We start from the raw sequence: 21,749 nt of genomic DNA, 5'->3' as shown, positions 1-21,749 counted from the left end.
TTATCTACCGAAGCAGGTGTTTCCGGTGGTGCCTGGGGCGGTGCAGAGGGCAGTGGCGGTGACAGTGGTGCCAGCAAGGTAGGATGTGGAAGTGAGGGTTAAGGTGCTGATGAACGAGGTCCAGATGGTTAGCCTCTTACCCTCTCGATCATCCCCTGCTGCCCTCATCTCCCTGTGCCCTCCACTGCTTGATACACCTTCCACTGCCTTGCTGCCATCCAGTGTCTCCACAGTTTCTTGGTCTTGGTTATCCAGGTACCTGCCAAAGATACACAAAGATCGGCTCAACCCCTGAACCCCAGGATCTGTACACAGTACCAACTTGGCCATAAACAGGCAGGCCCTCTGATTCATACATGACTAACATGTGTTTGAGTGGTTGTGCAATTGTGGGGGTGGCTGGTGATGTCCGGCATGATAACACAGAGAGGTACAGTGTTTCACTGCCCTCCCTGCCGCATTGTGTTGCACCAGCATACTGTATACTACGGGGGAATGTGCTGAACTTCCCTACACTCGCACTGATAATTTTACTTATATAGGCTGTAAGATAAAAGAACTGTATAAGTTAAGTAAAATCTTTTACAAATCTCAGTGATAACTTTTTAGGTAATGTGTGATTTTCAGTGTATATTATTAATGATAAATACAACTAGAGCCTCCACCCCCCAGGGGGGTAATAACACCAGCCGCGAGCCGATATATATCTAGCGCGGCTTGGAATATGACCTGACCTACGTTCACCAATTTCGAGCTTGTAAGAGATTTTCATCTCTACTACGCACCTATAAACTTTTGTGGTGATGTCTTGAGGGGTTGCGAAGTTATTGTAAGACTCACAGACCTTTAACTCCTTTCTCAAATTTCGAACCAGTGATCGATTTTTTACCTATTACAAACCTGTAAAATTTTGTGATGATATTTGGAGCAGTTGCGAAGTTATCGTGGTATCAGACACACAGACCTTGACCTACTTTGGCCAATTTCGAACTCGTAGGACATTTTCATCCTTACTACATACCTGTAAACTTATGTGATGATATCTTGAGCAGTTGCGGAGTTATCATGGTAACAGACACACAGACCTTTACCTACTTTCACCAATTTCGAACTCGTGATCGATTTTTTTCCTGCTACACATCTGTAAAATTTTTTAATGATATCTGGAGCGGTTGCAAAGTTATCGTGCTAACAGAAACAGACAGACAGAAGGCTAGAAGTTGAAAACAATACCAGCTTTCAGCTTCGCTATCGCGGCTGGTAACCACATGTTGAAGTGGGTAGACAAAAGTAATTGTAGGCTAAACGTTTTATCTTGGAATCTTGCCGAAAGCTTTTCTTATAACTTTACCTCATATTCCTTCCCTGCTCTCATCCATTATGATGGTTCTGTAGCTGTTTCTTTAACTCATAAAGCAGAATTATGCTAAAGCTGTCTCCTCTAATTCCACATTGGGTAATTATTCTGGTGTTCTTCCTCCAGTTTCTTTCCCCTCCAAACTTCCTCATGCCTGTCATGTAATGTCTCCAAAGGATCTATTTTCTGCCCTCTTTGGCCGTAATATTCACAAAACAAGTGGACGTGATGAGGTGCCTCCTTGTGTTTGATACAAGACTTAATCGATGCTCTTAGTCATTCGTCTATGCAATAGGGCAACTCTGGAATCCTCTTTTTCAGTCTGCATTCCCTCTGTCTGCCATCCTCAGTCTTTTAAGCACAGCGTGTCCAGATATCTTGAAATGAATGGATCTTGAACTTTGTTTTCTTTTGTTCTTTTTATCTTGGAAAGGACAAAGTTTGCTGTCATTTAGCCTTTGGTTTTTTCTTCTTTGCATAAAAGAAGGAATTAGTATTAACGCACTTGAATATATTCAGTGCTAATTCGGTAGATACGGTACTTAGGTGAACAATACGATATTATGCCACCGTCCTAGTGGCTGTACAGGTGCCGGTATATGACTAGAGCGCATAATGCTCGACTTAGCACCAGTGGGTGACATTTTATAAGGTAGCGCCATATTTTAGCAACTTACCAAGCAGACAGTGTACCAAACCACAGACACACACCAACTAATTCATAAGTATAACATGTAAGTATATAAAAAAAAGATACAAAACTCACTCAAGGTTAGTGAACATGGACCTCTTCCTCCTTCCATTACAAGCTCCCGGGGTATCGGTGATGGAGAGGCAGGTGGAGACAGCTGTGATAGTGGTGGTAGCGAGGCGTTTGATGGAGGTGGTGGTGTAGAAAGCAAAGATCCTCTCCTCCCGCCTGGAGTCCACCATCCTCTGGTCCATCTCGCCGGCCTTCTGTCTAGTGTTAGTTTCCCCCATCACGAAGGCCGCCACAGCCACCACCAGGCCCGCTGTCACTACAGCAACACCCTTCATCCTGCGGGGAGCAACACCACACTTATCATTATGTCACAACACTACGTCAATCACCACAGTCACTCTTTTCATGCTGTTGGGAATTTCATATTGCCTGTGACTTGGGATGAAACCTTGCCTCACTGGCGTAAATATACACATTATTGGTATACACGTATCAAAACCAGTGTCAGGCTTGGGAAACCAAAGAAACTAATGCGGACATGAGAATTTGAGGTAGAATCTGCCTGAAATCTGAGTATCGTATAGGCTATATCTTACTTACGTTACCCCGCTCTTGCAACATGATAAAGGTGAAACAGTTTTAATTCCTTTAGTGTATGCATGGACCATACAACAGTCCTTTCATCTTAACTTGGCCCATATATTCATACTTTTGCAGGTTATTTCACATAACTTAGTTGTTGAAAAATGCAAAACTGCGGCTCAACACCGTTTTCATAGCAGTTCTTCGTGACTAGCACAATATTCTAGCTTTAATCATTAGTTACAAATCAGCATTCTAAGCCGGTGAAATGACTGTTTTAGGCCAAGTTGAAGTACAAAGAGTATAACCTGTTTTATGACTGGTGTATATAATTCTGTCCTTTGCTCCGAGTACTCAGTGAACGCCATCTGAAGTTGTGTGATTGCTAATATTCTTGGGTATATATGATAATTCCGAGTCACTAAACATAGGTCCTTCGTTAAGTGTTTACAGTGGCTTTATCATTAAAAAAAAAAAAAAAAAAAAAAAAAAGGGACCCGATCAGTATTTTGTGTTTGGGTGTTTTTAGTAATTCTGAGTAACTAAAAACCGAGCTTGAGTGATTGTACTTTTGGGTATGCCTTGTTATTTTAAGTACAGTACACATACAGTTTCTGTATGATTCTTTGTGGGTAACTAAAGATATTATGGCGGCACAGAGAGAGAGAGAGAAATGGAGAAATGAATTCCCCGAGCTAGGCAACTATGGCCGTATAGCCCCGCTGGGGTTACAGGAGGGAGCTACCCCTCCCGGCAACGGTAGCCCGGGCGAGGCTCGAGCTTGGGACCTCCCGATCACATGCTCAGCGCGCTACCACTGTGCTACCGCGGAGAGAGAGAGAGAGAGAGAGAGAGAGAGAGAGAGAACGTGCGGTGAAGGCTAATGTACCGTACTATAATTTTGGGCGTTTCCGCGCGTGTAGCGCAACCGAAACTGAAACCAGGATTTCGATGACACTTGGCAGGATGGTCGCAACTGGGTCACAAATGGGCCTGCTTCAGTTGCACGTCGTTTTTAATGTTGAAGGGGATGTTTTGACCCATAATTCTTCCCATTGTTTTTACAGCTGAACGGTCCGATAGGGCCGAGAAACACTTGCTCCTGCGTCAACACATAAATCGTTGGTTTTGAGCAAAGTGAAGCACGGGCCAGAAACGGCTCCCATTTGAGCAAGTGCTGAGCGACCCGATAGGGTTGCGAAGTGCTTGTAAAGCACTATAATACGACAGTAGTGAAAGAGTGGTATGAAGAGTGACTGAGCGAATGAGTGGATGAAAGGGAACTTCACCAACCTGCAGTATCATCAACAGTGACACAAGACTTATTCCTTCCCTGTCTCTCTTTATACTCGCATATATATACTGTTTGCCACTCCTCACCCATGCAAGGCGTCAGAAAGAGGAGGAAATTATGTTGAAATATTATTTTTTATTGAACTGAGGCCCGTTTTCTCACTGGCTTGGTAGATTTCGTGGCATTTCTTCCTTAGCGGCAGATTTTGCATACCGGTATTACATTACGTAGCCTAACCCGGAACCCCTACTCTTCTACTTGGACATTAAAGGATCGGGGGATAGATAAAGACAAATGGAAAGAGACAAATAGATCGGTTGAGTACACCTGAATATCCTCTTGTGTGCATTATAATAATCGACGTAAGTCTGCATCGGTAAGAAAATAAGAGGGTATAACAAGCCAACTATATCGTCAAGGAAAACTGTTAAAGCTCCTAGGCTAGTGGTTCCCAATTTGGGGGGCCAGGGGACCAGTATGTATTTCAAAGGGTAGCCATGGAACAATCATAAGTATCTGACCCACTCGAAAAAGAACTTCTTGTTAGTTTTTGAGACAAGATTTGTGACTAATCATTTTTGCTGTGGAGCAAAGTGCGCAGAGCATTCCTGAAAGCAATTCATGAAGAATTCCTAGAGTTTCGAAGTGACTTGTTTGCAACAGAACAGTCTGAGAGAACCTGCCGGAGGTTGAGGTGAGAATTAGACGCTACAGCATAGGCTACTGGTCGACTGTTTTTTTTAGCCATTTCTACCTATCTCTACAAAGCAGAGTTTTCCAAGCTGCTAAACATAAAATTGGAAGATTGCAATCAGTTCAGTGTGGAAGATGATCACTTCTGTGTCCTTACTGCTCCCCAACCAATTATAACCCGGCTGGTAGCAAAAATGCAATTTGAGCAGTACCGTAACACTGAGTTCTGAGTTTACTTTTCATATTCTTTGACGTGCATGCAACGCGTCTGTAGGCTTAATTACCGGAGTGGTTAGAATATTATATCGAGCATGCTAATGCAAACAGAGATGTTGTGCATCTTCAGATAAAGGTGCGAGGCCACCGATGTTGCGGTATTTTGTTCGAGGAAACACTGAACGGAAAAGTTTAGGAACCACTGTACTAAGCGAATGAAAATACGATTGTGAATATATCGCTGCACATGTAAAAATCGGATACCAGGGTCCGTTTTTGTCAAGGGTCTTAATATTCGTAATCAGAACAACTTTAGTATTCTGTTCCAGGTGAGAGTAGGCATAGGAACCTGCGAGTGTCAATGCTGTCATCGTTAACCCTCCCATGGTCGGAACAACTTTACTGTTGTATTCTGTTCCAGTTAATGTCAGCTAAACATAAGTCCTAGGATCCCAAGAACGTTAGTGCTGTCACCTTTAATTCTCTAAATTCAGTAATGATCGGGACAACTCGAGTATTTCATTCCAGTTAACGCCAGACTATTTTGTGTAGTTGGGTGAGTCATAGGAGCCTGCAAAGAGTTAATATTCGGGGCTAATGGGACAGTAAATTAATACCGATCAGTGCTGCATTCCTTGGCTCGATCACTGTATCACTCGTGTTTCCTTGTGCTTTGCGAGATTCCATTATTAAGGGTTGTCCCGCGCTTGCCATCTGTCTTCCTGCAACGTTTCGGTTGCCAGGAACCTCGTGTGCAGCCTTGACAACCCTGCTCCTCTGGGTACTACAGGTGCGGGCAAGTGGGGCACGTTTGGTGTGTCAGAGTGTCGTATTATGGGTGGCATAAGAGGCTTCATAGGGCATCTTTCTTAGCGATTTATTTTACATATTACACCTTGACATTCTACTGTCCGTTATCATTATCATGTTGATATCTATATACTGTGGATTAAAAAAAAATCAATGTGCCCATCTATCTATAGCCAGATTGCGAGGCTCTGTCAGAAATTATTAAATTTCCCTGGAATGATTATTGCTTCCATGGCCGAGAGCCATCTGAGTGTGTCATGCGCATTACGGAGGTTATTCGCTCGGGCATAGAGCATACATTCCTTTTTTATATCCTTTGAATAAAAAAAAAAAAAAAAAAAAAACTGGTTTAATCACGCTTGTTCTCATGCACTCCACAACAAGAAGGCCCATAAAGGGTACTGTACCGGAGCCAACCCACCCCTGAATCTCATCTTTTTTATGTTTCTGCCCCGAATCATGCAAAGTTTGTTCTTCATTCTGCTAAAAATAATTTCATCCGTACTAAATGCTCTGAACTCACCAACCCGAATTCTTCCCACACCTTCGGGCACCTTGCCAAAAAACTTTTTAACAACTTTACCTCATCATCCTTCCTTCTTCTTTTCCACTCTGATGGCTCTGAAGCTATTTTTTCTACTAATTGAGCAGAACTCTTCTGTCAGACTTTCTCCCCCAGCTTCACCTTAGACGATTCTGGTGTTGTCCCTCCATCTCTTCCCCCCTCTGACTTCCTCATGGCTGACATTAAAATTTCTTCAGTTAATGTATTTTCTGTCATCACTGGCCTCAATACTAACAAGGCATATGGGCCTGATGGGTCCCTCCTGTGGTCCTCAAGAGCTGTGCTTCTGTGCTTAAACCCTGTCTAGGAAAACTCTTTCGCCTTTGTCTGTCAACTTGCACCTTTCCTTCTTGCTGGAAGTTTGCTCCCATTCAGCCAGTCCCAAAGAAGGGTGACCATTCCCAGCCCTCTACCTATCGCCCAGTTGCTTTAACAGTCTGTATTTCAAAAGTTTTCGAGTCTGTTTTTAACAAAAAAAAAAAAAAATTTAAAGCATCTTTCCTATCACAACCTTCTTTCTGGTCGTCAGTATAGGTTCCACCAAAGACGCTCCACTGGTGATCTTTTCACCTACTTTTCAGACTCCTGGTCATCCTCCTTTCGGGACTTTGGCGAAAGCTTTGCCCTTGCACTTAACATCTCAAAGGCTTTCGACCGAGTCTGGCATAAATATTTAACTTCCAAACTACTCTCTTACCGTTTCTATCCTTCTATCTGTACCTTCTTCTCTAGATTCCTTTCTGGTCGTTTTATAGCCGCTGCTGTAGACAGCCACCGTTCTTCTACTACAGCTATCAATAGTGGTGTTCCTCAGGGCTCTGTCTTATTGCCAACTCTCTTCCTTTTATTCATCAATGACCTAAGCTGTACATCTAACCCTATCCACTCATGCGTTGATGACCACCCTTCACCTTTCCATTCGCTTCCCGCAACGTCCATCGCAGCAGTTGCTTCAACAAATAAGGGATGAGGCTATGGCACACCTGTCTGACTTGGCTTATATCTCAGATTGGAGTAAAAATAACCTTGTTGTGTTTAATGCATCAAAAAATCAGTTCTTACATCTATCAACCCGACAAAATCTTCCACAGGATTACCCTCTATTTTTTAACAATATCCAGCTCAGTCCTGCATCATCTTTAAACATACTTGGGGTTTCATTCTCGGGATTTATCTTGAAAAGAACATAGTACCTCTCTTGTAAAATCTGTTTCCAAGAGATTGGGTTTGCTAAGCTGAGTCCGTACCTTCTTTAACCCTGCACAGTTGTTTATTTTATACATTTGCAATGTGTCTGCCATTTGTGTTGATGTACGTGTTTTTGTCTGTAAAAGAACAGTCGTTTGTGTACAGTATAAAATTTGTGTGTGTGTGTGTGTGTGTGTGTGTGTGTGTGTGTGTGTGTGTGTGTGTGTGTGTGTGTGTGTTATAATTTTACTCATACGTTAAATAAATATTTACCAGCCAATAATGGTGGGCATTATTTCTGTTTGTTACGGTTGTGTCCCAAAATATTCATCACAGCTCCGGCGAAACCTATCACGTGGATGCCGCAGTCACACCACACCCACATCCACCACAAGGGGACGTATTCGCTTTGGCTAAGGAGGCTTTCTAACGTCTCTTTGTTAGAGATTCAGTTTGGATAAAGAGCCGAGATTCTATCTTGAATGTTTTTATATCATTTTAGGATCGACATAGCTTGCATATATAACAAACTAGAGAATACTACAGTAACTTGACATATGCAAATAATACGTTGGCAAGTAAGGTGTGTGTGTCAGGGACTTTTCTTCATCGGCAAGAATACTGGCCTAGGATTCCATGTGGATAGAAGCATCCAGCGCTAGCCTGAACGGCTATACATGATCCCACGTGAACACACCCACGCCCTCCACATGAGCCGGGTGTGGACCTGTGTACATCGTGCTTTTTCAGCTGTGCCCAGACGCAGAAGCTTGGCATATCATGCTTGCCTCACCCAAGCCTGGTGTGTGTGGTCCGGCCATTTTCCCACCCTACACCTTAGGGAACATGAGGCTCGTTTCGCGTGGCTGCCACCAGGCTGCACTGGCAGTACCTCGGGAGGAACATGGATTAGGCCCGTCTCCGCCTGTTACGCCTTCTGTAATTCCCCTAAAGTAATTGAGCTGGTATAATACCTACGCCGTACTCTAGGCGAGGACCTCTCTGTGCAAAGGGGGAGGAGTTAGGAACATTATTACTAGCACGGCGACGGATTTCATGTTTCATTCCTGCAACCGCAGGGCGATTATATTCACTTTAGGATTCAAAGGCCTCTCATAATGAACGGGTGAACTAACTCTGCTATGCCACATGACAGGAATGACTTGAAAAGAGCAGACTTTTAAACCTAGTACTGGTCCTTTTGTACCGGTATGTTTACGTAATATTATACATTCATTACTGTCGATTCATACCAGTGACATTACACAGGATAACACACGCAAACATAGCCATTACAGCGCATCGACTTTGGCATACATTGTGCCGATTACACACACTATCCCGACTCGTACTTAACAAACGTGGAGGGTTGGGGAGTGAGACAGACAGAGGGATAGATGGACTAGAAGGGAGTGATGGAATTAAACACAGTAATACCTCATACTTTTATTGTTAGATACCGATGTTCAGAGTCCAAACAAACACATACAGTTTATGCAGATACCCGCGTCCTTATTACCCCTTGAAAGTGTAGGGGCCCAAGGCTAGGCTTCTGCAGTCCAGAACATTAAACGATAGGTGACCAGTCTACGCCCCTGGTGGCATAACAAGATCAAAATACTTTAGTCGCATCTTGGAGATTCGAGTCTTTACCCCGACTGGAGCCTGAAATCAATAAACCACCAGGCGTCGCTAATCCCTTCAGTACGACATTTTTAAAATTTGCTCTGATATTTCCAGACGATTTTATTCAGTTTTGGGGAAACTTCCCGAACAGGAGGAGACAGATATAACTTTAATCAACCCCTTCAGTACTAGAATTTAACCAGATCGTTGAATAACATCGTCTGGTGAGTGTCAGTAAAAAAAAAAATAAACCTCTGATAGAAGGGGTTAATATATTTCCATAATTTCCATAATATATTCGTGGTACAGTTTCCAGAGCCGTTGTTATCCTGCCCGTGATTCGAAGAGGAAGGCCGAGAACAAGGTGGCGAGATAACGTAGAAGTATTTGGGGGAAGATGTGTGTGTGTGTGTGTGTGTGTGTGTGTGTGTGTGTGTGTGTGTGTGTGTGTGTTTTGGGAAGACAAGAGAGGGCCGTTATCGAGTAAGGTGAATAGCTTAGACTTTTTTTTTTTTTTTTTTTCTTCGAGGCCCCCCCCCTCGTCACAGGATGCGACGTTAGCAAGTACATAAAGATGAATGGATAGCCTAGATGGATAGATGGAGAGAAAGAAACAGATTATATATATATATATATATATATATATATATATATATATATATATATATATATATATTTATATATATATATATATATCATCAGCCGTTGAGGTCCACTGCAGGACCGGCCTATCCCTACCGAAGCAGGGACGATACAGCCAATGTATCTCTACTAAGTGGCTTAGGCTGTCTGGCAGAGGTTGTATGTAGGGTGAGAAGCGCTTGTAAGTGTGATTGTAGTGGCTTTTGGATGTGTGTGTAGTCTGTGAACCAAGTGTAATCGGCCCGCGCTAGCGACTGAGTGCAAACATGCTTTACAGTATGCGACACTGGTTCAACCACAGCACCCCTGGTGTCCGCCGAAGCAGTACATGGCCGGGAGAACGCTTCCAAAGTTTATTACCCTGGCGAGGCGCAAACCCTCACTCTCCAGTGTACGAAAACGCACACTTTACCACTGTACCACAGAGGCTCCATATAGATAGATAGATAGATAGATAGATAGGTAAGCAGAGAGACAGACAGAAGGATTAATAGACAAACAGAGAGAGAGAGAGGGAGAGTCACCAACAGGCAAACAGATCGGACCAAATCACAGTCTCGCGCTCATTATCTTCCAAAGCACGTGTTAGTATTCACACCAAGCGCGGTGCAGAGGGCCGTGGCGGAGATGGTAGTGCCGGCCAGGTATGAGGTGGAGGTCAGGGTCAGGGTGCTTATCACGGAGCTCCACACGGTCAGCCTCTTGCCCTCCCTTGGCGACCGTACTTCTCGCTGGATCTCTTGCATCTGGGACTCCTCACCATAGCTGCTGGAGAGCTCGGCGCCTGGTGGGTTGTTGTTGGTGGCGTCGTTCAGTGGCCTGAGAGTTGGAGAGATTTAGATGAGAGAGAGAGAGAGAGAGAGAGAGAGAGAGAATTATGGTCAAGGCCTTGATTATGTGGGCCTTGATTATGGTGATAGATTTTAAGGTAAGGCAGCATATCAGACATCATCATCATCGTCATCATCAACATCAGAGTGACGCCAATGGCGTAACTATTGTGACTGAGTCTATTTCTATGCATATACACCGGTATATATTAAAAAAACTATTAATACCTGATCCGATCTGGATAAAAATAGGCACTTGCACCGGGTGTTGGAATGGGACGAATGATTGCTTTCACCTTTCCAGCGATCATCGCTCAAGGTCACGGATCAAGGTCAGAGTCAATGCACTTGATGCAGTTACTGTTTTGTTGTTATTGTTATCATTATTGCTGTTGGTGTTAATTTTTTTGAAATTGTAATAATAATAAGAATATAATAATAATATTAATATTAATATTAATAGTAATAATAATGATGATGATGATGATGGCGATAATCATCATCTTCGTCATTATTATAATTATAGTAATATTTTCATTATCGTCATTACCATCATCATGACCATATTTCCTGCCGTGGGGTGGGTAGGATCCTGAACATAAAGAGGAAAGTACAAACATAGCAGCATAAACAGAGCACCAAGAAAAAATGCACTATATATCCGTTAACGTATCATTCAGGCCTTCGAAATTCCTTGTTACACTTCACAGGCAAAAACCGCTCACAGTCTTTATCTTATTTGATTAAGGGTCCTGTGCTAAGTGGCTATGGAGATCTCCTAAAAGTTCTTCTTAGCGATTTATCCATAACATTTTGTGTGTTATTGATGCAAACTGTCGATATTAAAGTAATATAAACAACATTAAAGAGAATGTTCAGGTGTATTATGATAAATGGACAAGAAAAGGGTACTACGAAACCTCCTATGCCACTAAGAATACGGTTCTGAGTCGCTCTGGCAACACCTGTAGGGTATTTAAGCAGTCGGGTCCGGATAAGGTCCAACACTTCCTGTACAGTTGAGTCTGATTAGATTCATTTTGGGTCTCACGCCACTTCAGGTACAGTCAGGCTTCTTCAGGTCCATTCAGGTCCACTCAGTCCATTCACACCACCTCAGCTTCATTCAGGCCACTTCAGGTAGTCATGTCCACCCAGGTCCATTAAGACCACTAACTTCAGGTTCATTCAGGCCACTTCATGTCTGTTCGCATTCAGTCCATTTCAAATCATTTTAGGTAACTTCACGACAGCTGGATCCATTCTGATCACTATATAGCGATTACTTTCAGGCCTATAGAGCTTTATACAAAAAATCACCCCTATCCAGGCAGTAGTTTCCAAGATATAAATTTCTGGAGAATCTTTAAGGAGGAGGAACGGATGGGCAGAGGGGAGAGGATGGAACGGGCTGGGATGGTGGTGTGTGATGAGGCTGATGTTGGAGAAGAATGTTTGTGTAGACGAGCATTTTATTGTTGGCGGTAATGGTGAAGTCGTGTAAAACCAGTTTTTGCAAGAAGAAAACAGAAAGCGTTCATCTCCCTTATGTAATGTACATTCTGCTTGCTATCGGAGGTAAAAGTTACCGGAATCGTACTGTTAATACCGTTATTTTTTTCTAGCACTTTCTCGGTTTTAGAGGAGAATGTATAGGTTTTATAGAAGTCATAATATTAGGTGAGCAGTTTAGCCGTATCACGTCGACCGCTCTTTTCATTGGCTGGAAGATGTACCGCGCCCGATCACCGCACTTATCATTGGTCAGAATACAAATTGCCACTACCCCGCTGCGGATACCATTCAAAGTCTGGTGTGGATTAACAATTAGCAGCATTGTCACAGAAATGCGGGATGGTCTTCAGACAACTTCAGCACGCTAGCAGTGAGAAAAGACAAGACTTCTGTGAAAGTTGCCGTGAAGGTTAATGAACATTAAAGAACACAGGATTCCCTAATACAGTATATGATTTGGCTTTTGACCCCATAAACCCATTTCAAATGCTTCAAGCGAAACAGTGACAAAGTTGTCTGGGGATATTTCCCAAGGAACAAATGCACCAAGTTTGAAGTGAATTGGTGACGAAATGAAAGAATGGCACAAAATTAGAAAGTGCTTGGACCATAAATATAAACTGTTGGATCAGCTAACATAAAACGCCTAAAAAGCCATGCGGAAGAATCAGTCATACCCGAAGGTATTTAGAGGATCTGTCAAAGAGATTACAGTTCTAAGTTATTTATAGCAGTATTTACTTGTTCTAAGACTATGATGTGACAAAAACTCACAAAGGACACCCACTCTAAGTTAATGAACATGGACCTCTTCTTCCTTCCATTACATGTAGCAGGAGCAGCTCCTCCTGCTGGTACAGTGATGGACAGGCAGGTGGAGACAGCTGTGATGGTGGTGGTGGCGAGGCGTTTGATGGAGGTGGTGGTGTAGAAGGCAAAGATCCTCTCCTCCCTCCTTGAGTCCACCATCCTCTGGTTTATCTCACCGGCCTCCTGTCTAATGTTAGTTTCCCCCAACACGAAGGTCGCCACAGCCACCACCAGGCCCGCCGTCACCACAGCCACACCCTTCATCCTGTAGGGACAACACCATGGCTACACACACCATTAAATGTCATACGACCACATCCACACCATTCATCCCTTAGAGACAACACCACTGCTACGCACACCATTATATTTGTCATACCACCACAACCACATCCATCATCCTGTAGAGACAACACCACGGCTACGTACACCATTATAATGTATATGTTATACCACCACAACCACATCCATCATCCTGTAGAGACAACACCACTGATACACACACCATTATATATGTCATACCACCACAGCGGCTCAGCCACTGCCTTCATCCTTTAGGGGCAACATCCTGCTACACAAGCCATTATATCATATCACCACAACCACTTCCTTCATCTTGTAGGGGTTACATCGCGGCTACAACACAGCCACTCCCTTCATCTTGTAGGGGCAACACTGCGGCTACATACGCCATTATACTCTATGTGTCATACCACCACAGTCGCACCCTTCATTTTGTAGTGGGCAACGCCACGGCTACACACACCTTTATGTCAAACCACCACATCCACACCTTTCGTACTGTAGGGGACAACACTACGGCTGCACACACCATTATATCGGACAGCCACAGCCAACACCACAGCCACACACTTCATCCTGTAGGAGGCAACACCGCGGCGTCACACACCATTGTCATACCACACAGCAACCACCAAGCACGCAGTCACCATAGCAACACTTTTAGCACTTTCTGTTGCTTAGCATAGGCTATTCTCTTTGATAAGATCTCATGCATTTCTGTTAACTTAACGTACCCTTTAGCTAATGCTGTATGTTTATAGTTTACCTACAGTTTAACTCCTTATATATCGGTTCACATTAAAAGTGTTTGAGTACTAGTATGTCGAGAAGAGGTATAAGTTGAGGCGATCTCTCTTGCGCCGTATCTCACAGCTGACCGGGGTGATGGTACGTGATCTCTCGCGTATGATGCCAGAAAAAACAGATAATGTGAAAGCACTTTTACAGAAACAGTGCGCACGACTCTCCCAATATTATAGATGCTTTCAGTGCATTTGCCAAAAAACAGCCCTGCCGTCGAGAAGATCAAAGGGGATTGAGACTGTTATAAATTAACCATTTTGGGATTATCATTCTCTTTAGAGCTACACAGTCCAGATGACTGTGTAGCTGTATCTTGCCCTAATAAGGCAGGGGAACCGGTGATGTAATGGTAATTATATTCAACCCGCAACTGGAAAAAAAAAAAAAATTATTCCTGGACCGATCAGACTGTTGGACAAGTTTGCTTCCCCCACCCTCTTGTCTCTGTTCAACCAGCATTACAACTGGGAACCTGAATGTAGATTTTATTGTTGCGTGTTCGTGCTCTGGGGGAAGATTGTGATGGCAAAAATTCATGATTTGCCATAATGGTCCTTAGTGCATTCGATGGGCATTAATCCTAAGACATCATTTTTTGATAGACTCAGTTCTTGCTCTGACTGTCGCATCATGTACTTTTCAGTGTTCCTACAGTTCGGTAAAAAATTATAATTGTGCTGTCCCCATTTTTATTCATTTTAACTTAGAGATTTTCCTTTTTTTGCAGCATATTTTCCGTAGCGCAGTGACAGAAGATAATGTTATGACTTAGCATTCATTTCATAACACTTCTTCGTAAGTAACTTCGTATTCTAGTGTGAATATCTTCTTACAGCTCAAGGTGGAGAGATTGCAATTTCACTACCAGTTAAAGTGAACAAAGTATAAGTAGGTGTATGGGTTGAATGGGGTTCCTCTTGTCGCTTTTCAGAACTGTAACTCTGTGCTGTACTCAGCTGGGTAGCAGCATTTGATTTTGTCTTTCCTCTGATACTTTTCTTTCTTGCTAAATGTTTACTCTGTTCATTCTTTCCCAAGGAAGGACAGTTGGTGCCTGTATTAAACTACCAATCTGTTCCTTGACTTTATTCTTTTAGGGTTTTTGTAATCTCCTCAGGACGGGCGTCGCATTCTAGTGTTTAATTCTGGATAGCAACATACAATTCTGTTACGCTTAGTGTAATCTTTGTCCCTCAGAGTGTTAATTCAGACGAAGAAGATTCCCAAAGGTCTCCTGCTCCAAAATTTTTCATATTTCTAGCATGGAATTCGTTTGCTATCCTAATACATTGCTGCAGGTGCTCTTTCTAACACTCCTTTGAATTTCTTGGTCAATGATGTTACTTTAATTATAACGTTTGCTGTATGAGTGCATTCAGCCAGTTTTCGACCCTTTATATATATATATATATATATATATATATATATATATATATATATATATATATATTCACAAAGTTCCAATTATGATCATCTGTGGTTAACATGTGAGGTCGCTCTTCTTCCAACTTATAATGTTATGTAAATCGGTGTTCATCAGGGTTTTATCTCGTGACGCATCCTCATCATTTAATGTATCAGTGACCTAAGCAGGCACATTCCCTTCGTTCCACTCATATGTTAATGATACCGCCTTTCACTAGCCATTCTTTGGTGAACATCACTTACAAAAACCATCCTTGTATGTGGCGCGTCTTCTCTCAGTAGAGGAAACTAGTTTTATGTTGCCTCAAATTCCCGTCCATTTCTTTGTCTACTTATCCATAGCCTTCCAAACAACGTTTCTCTTGTCACCATTAACTCTTAACGTTGTTTTCTCATAATATTCCTCATTTTTTCACATTATATATGAATGACTGAGTGTGCTGGTCAAACTCCATAATTTCTTTAACCCCTTTACGGCTGCTGACATGACTCCAGTGATCATGGTCAGCCTACAACTGGTTCACTGTAGAGCCGGAACGCTTCTTCAGAAATGAGAAAAGTATCTTGAACAGCTTGGCAAGGATGCTGGAATTTGTAGGACAGGAACCAGGATATGACACATATATCCTGCCGCGACTTGACTTTGCACCTCATGGTAATTTCTGTACAAAGTTCAGCTCACGGGCGTTAGTGTCTCATGGATAGTATCTCACCACTTTTCGGCAGAGAATTGTGATCTCAGCAGCTCTTACTAACTCACACGCAGTGATAAATTACTCGCTCTTACTGCACAGTCACATCAACCACTACCTTTTTTTGAACGTATATTGCGTTCCGTCATTCTAAAAACAGAACATCTGGATGTGTAAGGATATTAAATGATCCTGAATAATAATAATGGTAATAAAGAAAAAAAAAAAAACTTTTTTGGACCATACGGAATTTTGGAGGGCGAAAGTTGGGGATTGGCGAAGATAAACTTGGGGTTTTCAAGTGTGGGAAATCCAAAGGGATGACAACGGACACTTCTGGATTAGTTCTTTGCTGATATCTTCATATTTTGTAGTAAAAGTCCAAAGATAAGAAAATGCCTTGAGTGTAGCCCACGCCTTAATGCAGACCCATGGTGGAATAACAGTGGTTATCCAGAGGATCTGGAGAGAGTGCAGATATATAGGGATATATGTAAGGACTCGTATGTTCACTCACTCTCCCTGGGGATGACTGTATACAGGTCTGAATGAATGCAATTAACCTCTTCCGTCTGATGACGTATCTTTTATATTTTTGATACGTTCAGGAGACTGTATTCAGCTTGGGACACACACACACACACACACACACACACACACACACACACACACACACACACACACACACACACACACACGATATAAATATAATATATATATACATATACATACATACATACTGTACATACATACATAGGCCTATCCGAACAGAAGCTTACATACATGCTTCATTAATCCTTTTACTATCATAGTTTTACTATGCTGCGTAAAATCGTCCGGTAGGAGCAAGAATATGTTATCGTGTTGAAAGGGCTAAAGACAATACTTACTTATCCACGGAGGCCCAGCCAAGAGAGAGAGAGAGAGAGAGAGAGAGCATGTAGCACCAACCTTGAGGAACGACAAGAGATAGGCAGGAGCTGTCACCTGCTCTTATATATTCTTCACCCTCCCACCCAGCCTGCTCAGAGGATGAGGGTGCGGGAGTATAGGCAAAGGGTTAAGCAAATGATACCCTCATAATCTTTACACTCGTATCTTCATACCTTACCCCTTCAAAAACATACAAACACTATGACATTTCCCCTGAATGCTTTTGTAATCTCACCTGAATATTGTTCAGAGTTTGGGGTGGGATTTTAAGGAACTAGCTGTGTTTTGGCTTGGGTTGCGTGACCGGGAATATTTAGTTATTTTTCCTCTGCCTGTATGGCTAATGAGTCTTCTTCTTCTTCTTCTTTCTTCTTCTTCTTCGTTTCTTCTTCTTCTTCGTTTCTTCTCCTCCTCCTCCTCCTCCTCCTCCTCCTTTTTGTTATTGTTACTGTTCTTGTTCTTTCTTCGTCTTCGTCTCCTCCAAATCCTCTGGAGAAGCTTTGTTTTTAAGGTTAGGTGTTACTCTTGTTTAACTGTGTTGGTTTGATATTCAACAAAGTCCTCCTCATCATCATCTAATCCTGTGTTGCCCCATGAGGAACGTAGTAGCCTGGGGCTAGTCAAGTTGGTCCTGACATTTAAGTTAGAGTGACCAGCCTCACTCATTCCTGAGTGGCATTACGTGAGCATAAACCCCAACCACCCCTTGGATATAAACCTACTCTGGCTCAATCCGGCTGGAGCACCTTAATTACCCCCTAAACTACCAGGCGCCATACTTTGGTTACCGTATATGGTTTCCATCCAGCGTAGTAAATTTTTTCCTGGTGTACAGGAAACCATTTGGCTTGCCACTCAGTGTAGACTCACCCGCCGGCGGAAGAGGAAAGAAAGAAGGAAAGAATCACAGAAAAGGAAGGAAGGAAAGGAAGAAAGGAAAGAACAGTCACCCGTGAGCAACACTACATTGAATGAGTGGGTGGTGAGCGCCACCACCTACCACAGCATAATGTCTATTATTATTATTATTATTTTATTATTTTATTATTATTATTTATTATTATTATTATTTATTATTATTATTATTATTATTATTATTATTCCTACTACTATTACTGCTACTACTACTACTACTACTACTACTAGCAGGGTTCCCGTCATTGCCAGGGTAAAAAAAGTAATTAAAAAAAACTATGACCGTGAATACTGGCGTCACTTGGGGGCATCCCTGTATGGAAGGCCACCCCGGGAGTCTCTTTTTACCCATTGGACCTACTCGTATGTTTTCCCTGGCCCATTTCCCCAGGGATATATTTCCCATGGATCTATTCCTACTATGAACCTATTCACCCCATGGACCTTTTTTCCTGCTACCAAAGTGTTTGGATGTCGTTCGCTTAGAATGGATGTAAAGAGAAGGTTGTATGAGGGTGTAGTGGTACCGACTACATTATATGGGGCTGAAACATGGAATATGGGTGTAGTAGAGAGGAAAAGTTTGAATTTAATGGAGATGAGGTGTCTGAGGAGTATGTGTGGAGTGATGCATGTGGATCGAGTGAGAAATGATGAAGTGCAAAGGGGAACTGGAGTTCATTGCGGGAGATGGCTGATTGAGTTGAGCAGAGGGTGTTGCGATGGTTTGGGCATTTGAAGAGAATGGATGATGAAGGATTTGTGAAAAAGAGAACTGGATCGGATGAGAGAGGTGTAAGGCTGAGAGGATGGATGGACAGTGTGAAGAGAGCGTTTGATGCGAGAGGGATGTCTGTTGAGCAAGGAAGAGTGGCTGCGTGTGATAGGAATGATTGGAGAGAAATTTTGAATGAATAAATGGTGACGCAGCCCCGAGGGGATGTTCTCCCGCATTTGGCCTGATCAGCTGATTAGGTCAGGTGCGGGTAAGGGGATGGGTCCATTATGATGTGGCAGGGGTAAACCAGCTCTGCTGTCTGGCCCTGGTGCGAATGTCGCTGATTGCACTGCGCAGTTGACGCTCGTGTGGTGTGGTGCGGCGAGGATCTCTCCCTTCTCCCCTTGGGGCTAAGATGTGAATGAATGTGTGTATGTGGATGAGTACAGTACAGTATATTGGGAGTGTGTCGTCCTGTCTCGGCTACCTCCCTTTCTTTGGGGGAAGCAGCCTAGGTGTATAGATAGACAGACCCAACCACTCACCCATCTTGCCTACCCACTCCCACCCACACTCACCCACCTTCCTACTCATCCTCTCCACTCACTTACCCACCCTCGTTGCCACAACCCGTCGTACCACACCCACCCACTCACCCACCCTTTCCCACTCCACCCATCCCCCCACGACCCTACCCAGCTGGCCACCAAGCTTCACCATGTTGGGGGCATAATGATTTTTAAGTTATGAAAATTATATGGGTGTAGGAAGAGGTTAAAAATTATAATGATTTGCCACCAAGCCTCATGTTGACCAGATTAGTTATACTTTTGGCCATCAGGGGTACAGCTTTAGCAACTTTAAGCCACATCAATATCTTCCTCGTAAAAAGTTACATTTCCCTTTTGGAGCCCCATAGATAGTTCCCTATAATTTGTTGAGTGGAAAAACTAACAGACAGGCACACTTTAAACAGGTATAGTAGATTATTATCACTGTTATTATTATTATTATTATTGTTATTATTGTTGTTGTTGTTGTTGTTATCATTATTATATTATTATTATTATGATTATGATTATGATTATTATTATTACACCCACGCTCACAGAATGAATGGTTGTTATGTTCTGAGTAGTGTGTGTGTGTGTGCGTGCGTTAAAAAATAACTCTCTCTTTTTTTTTACGATTTTAACCAAGCTTGGTTGAAAGGTTGCCGGACAACCCTTGAAGAAACCTGTTGTTTTTCAGAACAATAGGACAAAGGTTAAGACCACAGAGGTAGGGCAATCGTTAATCTGGCAAAATAATCCAGCCAGTTTTTATTCTGTAGCGACAAAACTAGGGAGGACGGTTGAGAGAAGAGCAAGCATGCAGTTATAGAATTTGGAGAACACTCGAAGGTCAAACTCACAGGGCAGGGTCAAAGTTCGACCCGTGTGTGTGCTTAAATTCAACTCAAACGAGCTTGATGTGATTTGAACCAAACTTGGGGAAACTGCAGAGAGTAAGCCTAGGAGTAAGCCTTTTGTTTCTGAGAAAAATATATTTAAGGTCAAAGTAACAGCACAAGATCAACGTTAATAGTGTTTATTTGGTTTTGACCAAACTGTGATATAATTGGGGGCAATCAAGACTAAAAACACTGTATTTTGAGATCAATGAGTCAGAGGTCAACGTCACTGGGAAAGGTCAAACCCTAAGATCACAGGGAAATATCAGTTCAAGTAGTTTGGATGTAACTTAACCAAACTTCGTAGAGAGTTTAAGAATCGGCTAAGAACGAGCGGATTCAATTTCGAGAACAACCAAAGGTCAAGGTTACAGACCAAGGCCAAAGAGAGAGAGAGAGAGAGAGAGAGAGAAGGGTGAAATAATTACAGTAAAGTATGATACTTAACACTTAGAGGCTCCAGTGTCTCACCCTAAGCTAAAATCGTCTGGAGTTAACTTGAGTATGATACTAAAGCTGTCCCGACACTGAGAGGGTTAACGATGACAGTTAACACTCAGGCGCATACGACTCAATCTCAGCTGAATAAAATCGCTCGGTATTAGCTGAAATAAAACACTAGACAATTATACGACCATGAGAGAGCTAATGAATCCCTGCCTTATTATCAGCTACTAAGTTAATGTGGAGTGCACCCCTCTGCTGCCCTTGTGACCTTTTCCTTTGACCTTTTAACTTCAAATTAGGAGAGTCTGAGTTTTCTCCTGTTCCGCCTCCTGTTAAGAGTTTGGTCAAAATCCTCATCGTACTTTTTATGTCCAGGAGAGAAAATGCATGAACATAGACAGTAGGCCTACTATACGTTGTTGCATTTGTGGTGCATTAAATAATTTGCTGGTGATGTGTAAAATGAAACTCCGTGGTATCTATATCTACAGTTTATTACATTAGCAACGTATGTACATGTGAGAATGTGTCCAAATTGAGAGAGAGAGAAAAAAAAATGCGAAAAAAATCATATTCACATCACGTCCGATCAAATCAGCCGAAATCTCCAGGGCTGGGATTCACAAACAGCCTTACGATCCACATTCTGTCGTGAGCAAGATTCGTTTTGGCAGGAAGAACAAGGACAAGCTAATGTAGAATCTTTCCTCATGTCCTGTTTTGTGGGATGTGGCCATAAGTATGATTTAGCTGGAAGAACAAGAGTCGCGGGAAGAATCTGCACTCCTTTTCCTTGTCCTTCCTTGAAAAGTGTCATGGTTAGGACAGGAGAGAGAGAGAGAGAGAGAGAGAGAGAGAATAAGAGGATTCGGTAAGGCTCTGTTTTCTCCTCTTTTCTTTCCCTTAAAAGAAAATAAAATGATTTGGGAACTGATCATAAGTTTGTGAATCTCAGCCCAGAAAAGTTGTTTACGTTTTTTCTAGTCCCGTGTTGTCCGTTTTTTGCTCTGTATTCTAGTAACACAGGAGGCTTCGTAACACCTCTTTCTTGGCTATTTATTTTGCATATTATACCTTAACATTCTCATGTATGTCGTCTGCATCTTTTCAATATCAACATATGTTGCATCAATAACATATAAGAGGATAATCAGGTGTAGTGTGCAGAATAAATCGCCAAGGAAAACGTATGACGAAAAAAAAAAAAAAAAAATAGAATACATGCCCT

General features: G+C 42.5%; 1 protein-coding gene across 1 annotated transcript; it reads right to left on the bottom strand.

Annotated features, from left to right (window-relative positions):
• On the bottom strand, positions 1-13,095 carry LOC145401897 (uncharacterized). The gene is made up of 5 exons (XM_080274003.1): positions 13,008-13,095; positions 10,275-10,460; positions 8,394-8,475; positions 2,124-2,396; positions 1-259 (listed from the first exon to the last, which is right to left on the bottom strand). Exons 1-5 carry the CDS (start codon positions 13,093-13,095, stop codon positions 1-3), a joined length of 888 nt encoding a protein of 295 aa, XP_080130129.1.
• Positions 13,096-21,749: the final 8,654 nt, after the last annotated feature.

This window comes from Coenobita brevimanus, chromosome 57 (genome assembly GCF_032717465.1).
Source record: "Coenobita brevimanus isolate Jiangsu-jjx chromosome 57, ASM3271746v2, whole genome shotgun sequence".
NCBI lineage: Eukaryota > Metazoa > Arthropoda > Malacostraca > Decapoda > Coenobitidae > Coenobita > Coenobita brevimanus.
The sequence above is the reverse complement of the archived record's forward strand: the minus strand, read 5'-3'. Positions and strand labels throughout refer to the sequence as shown.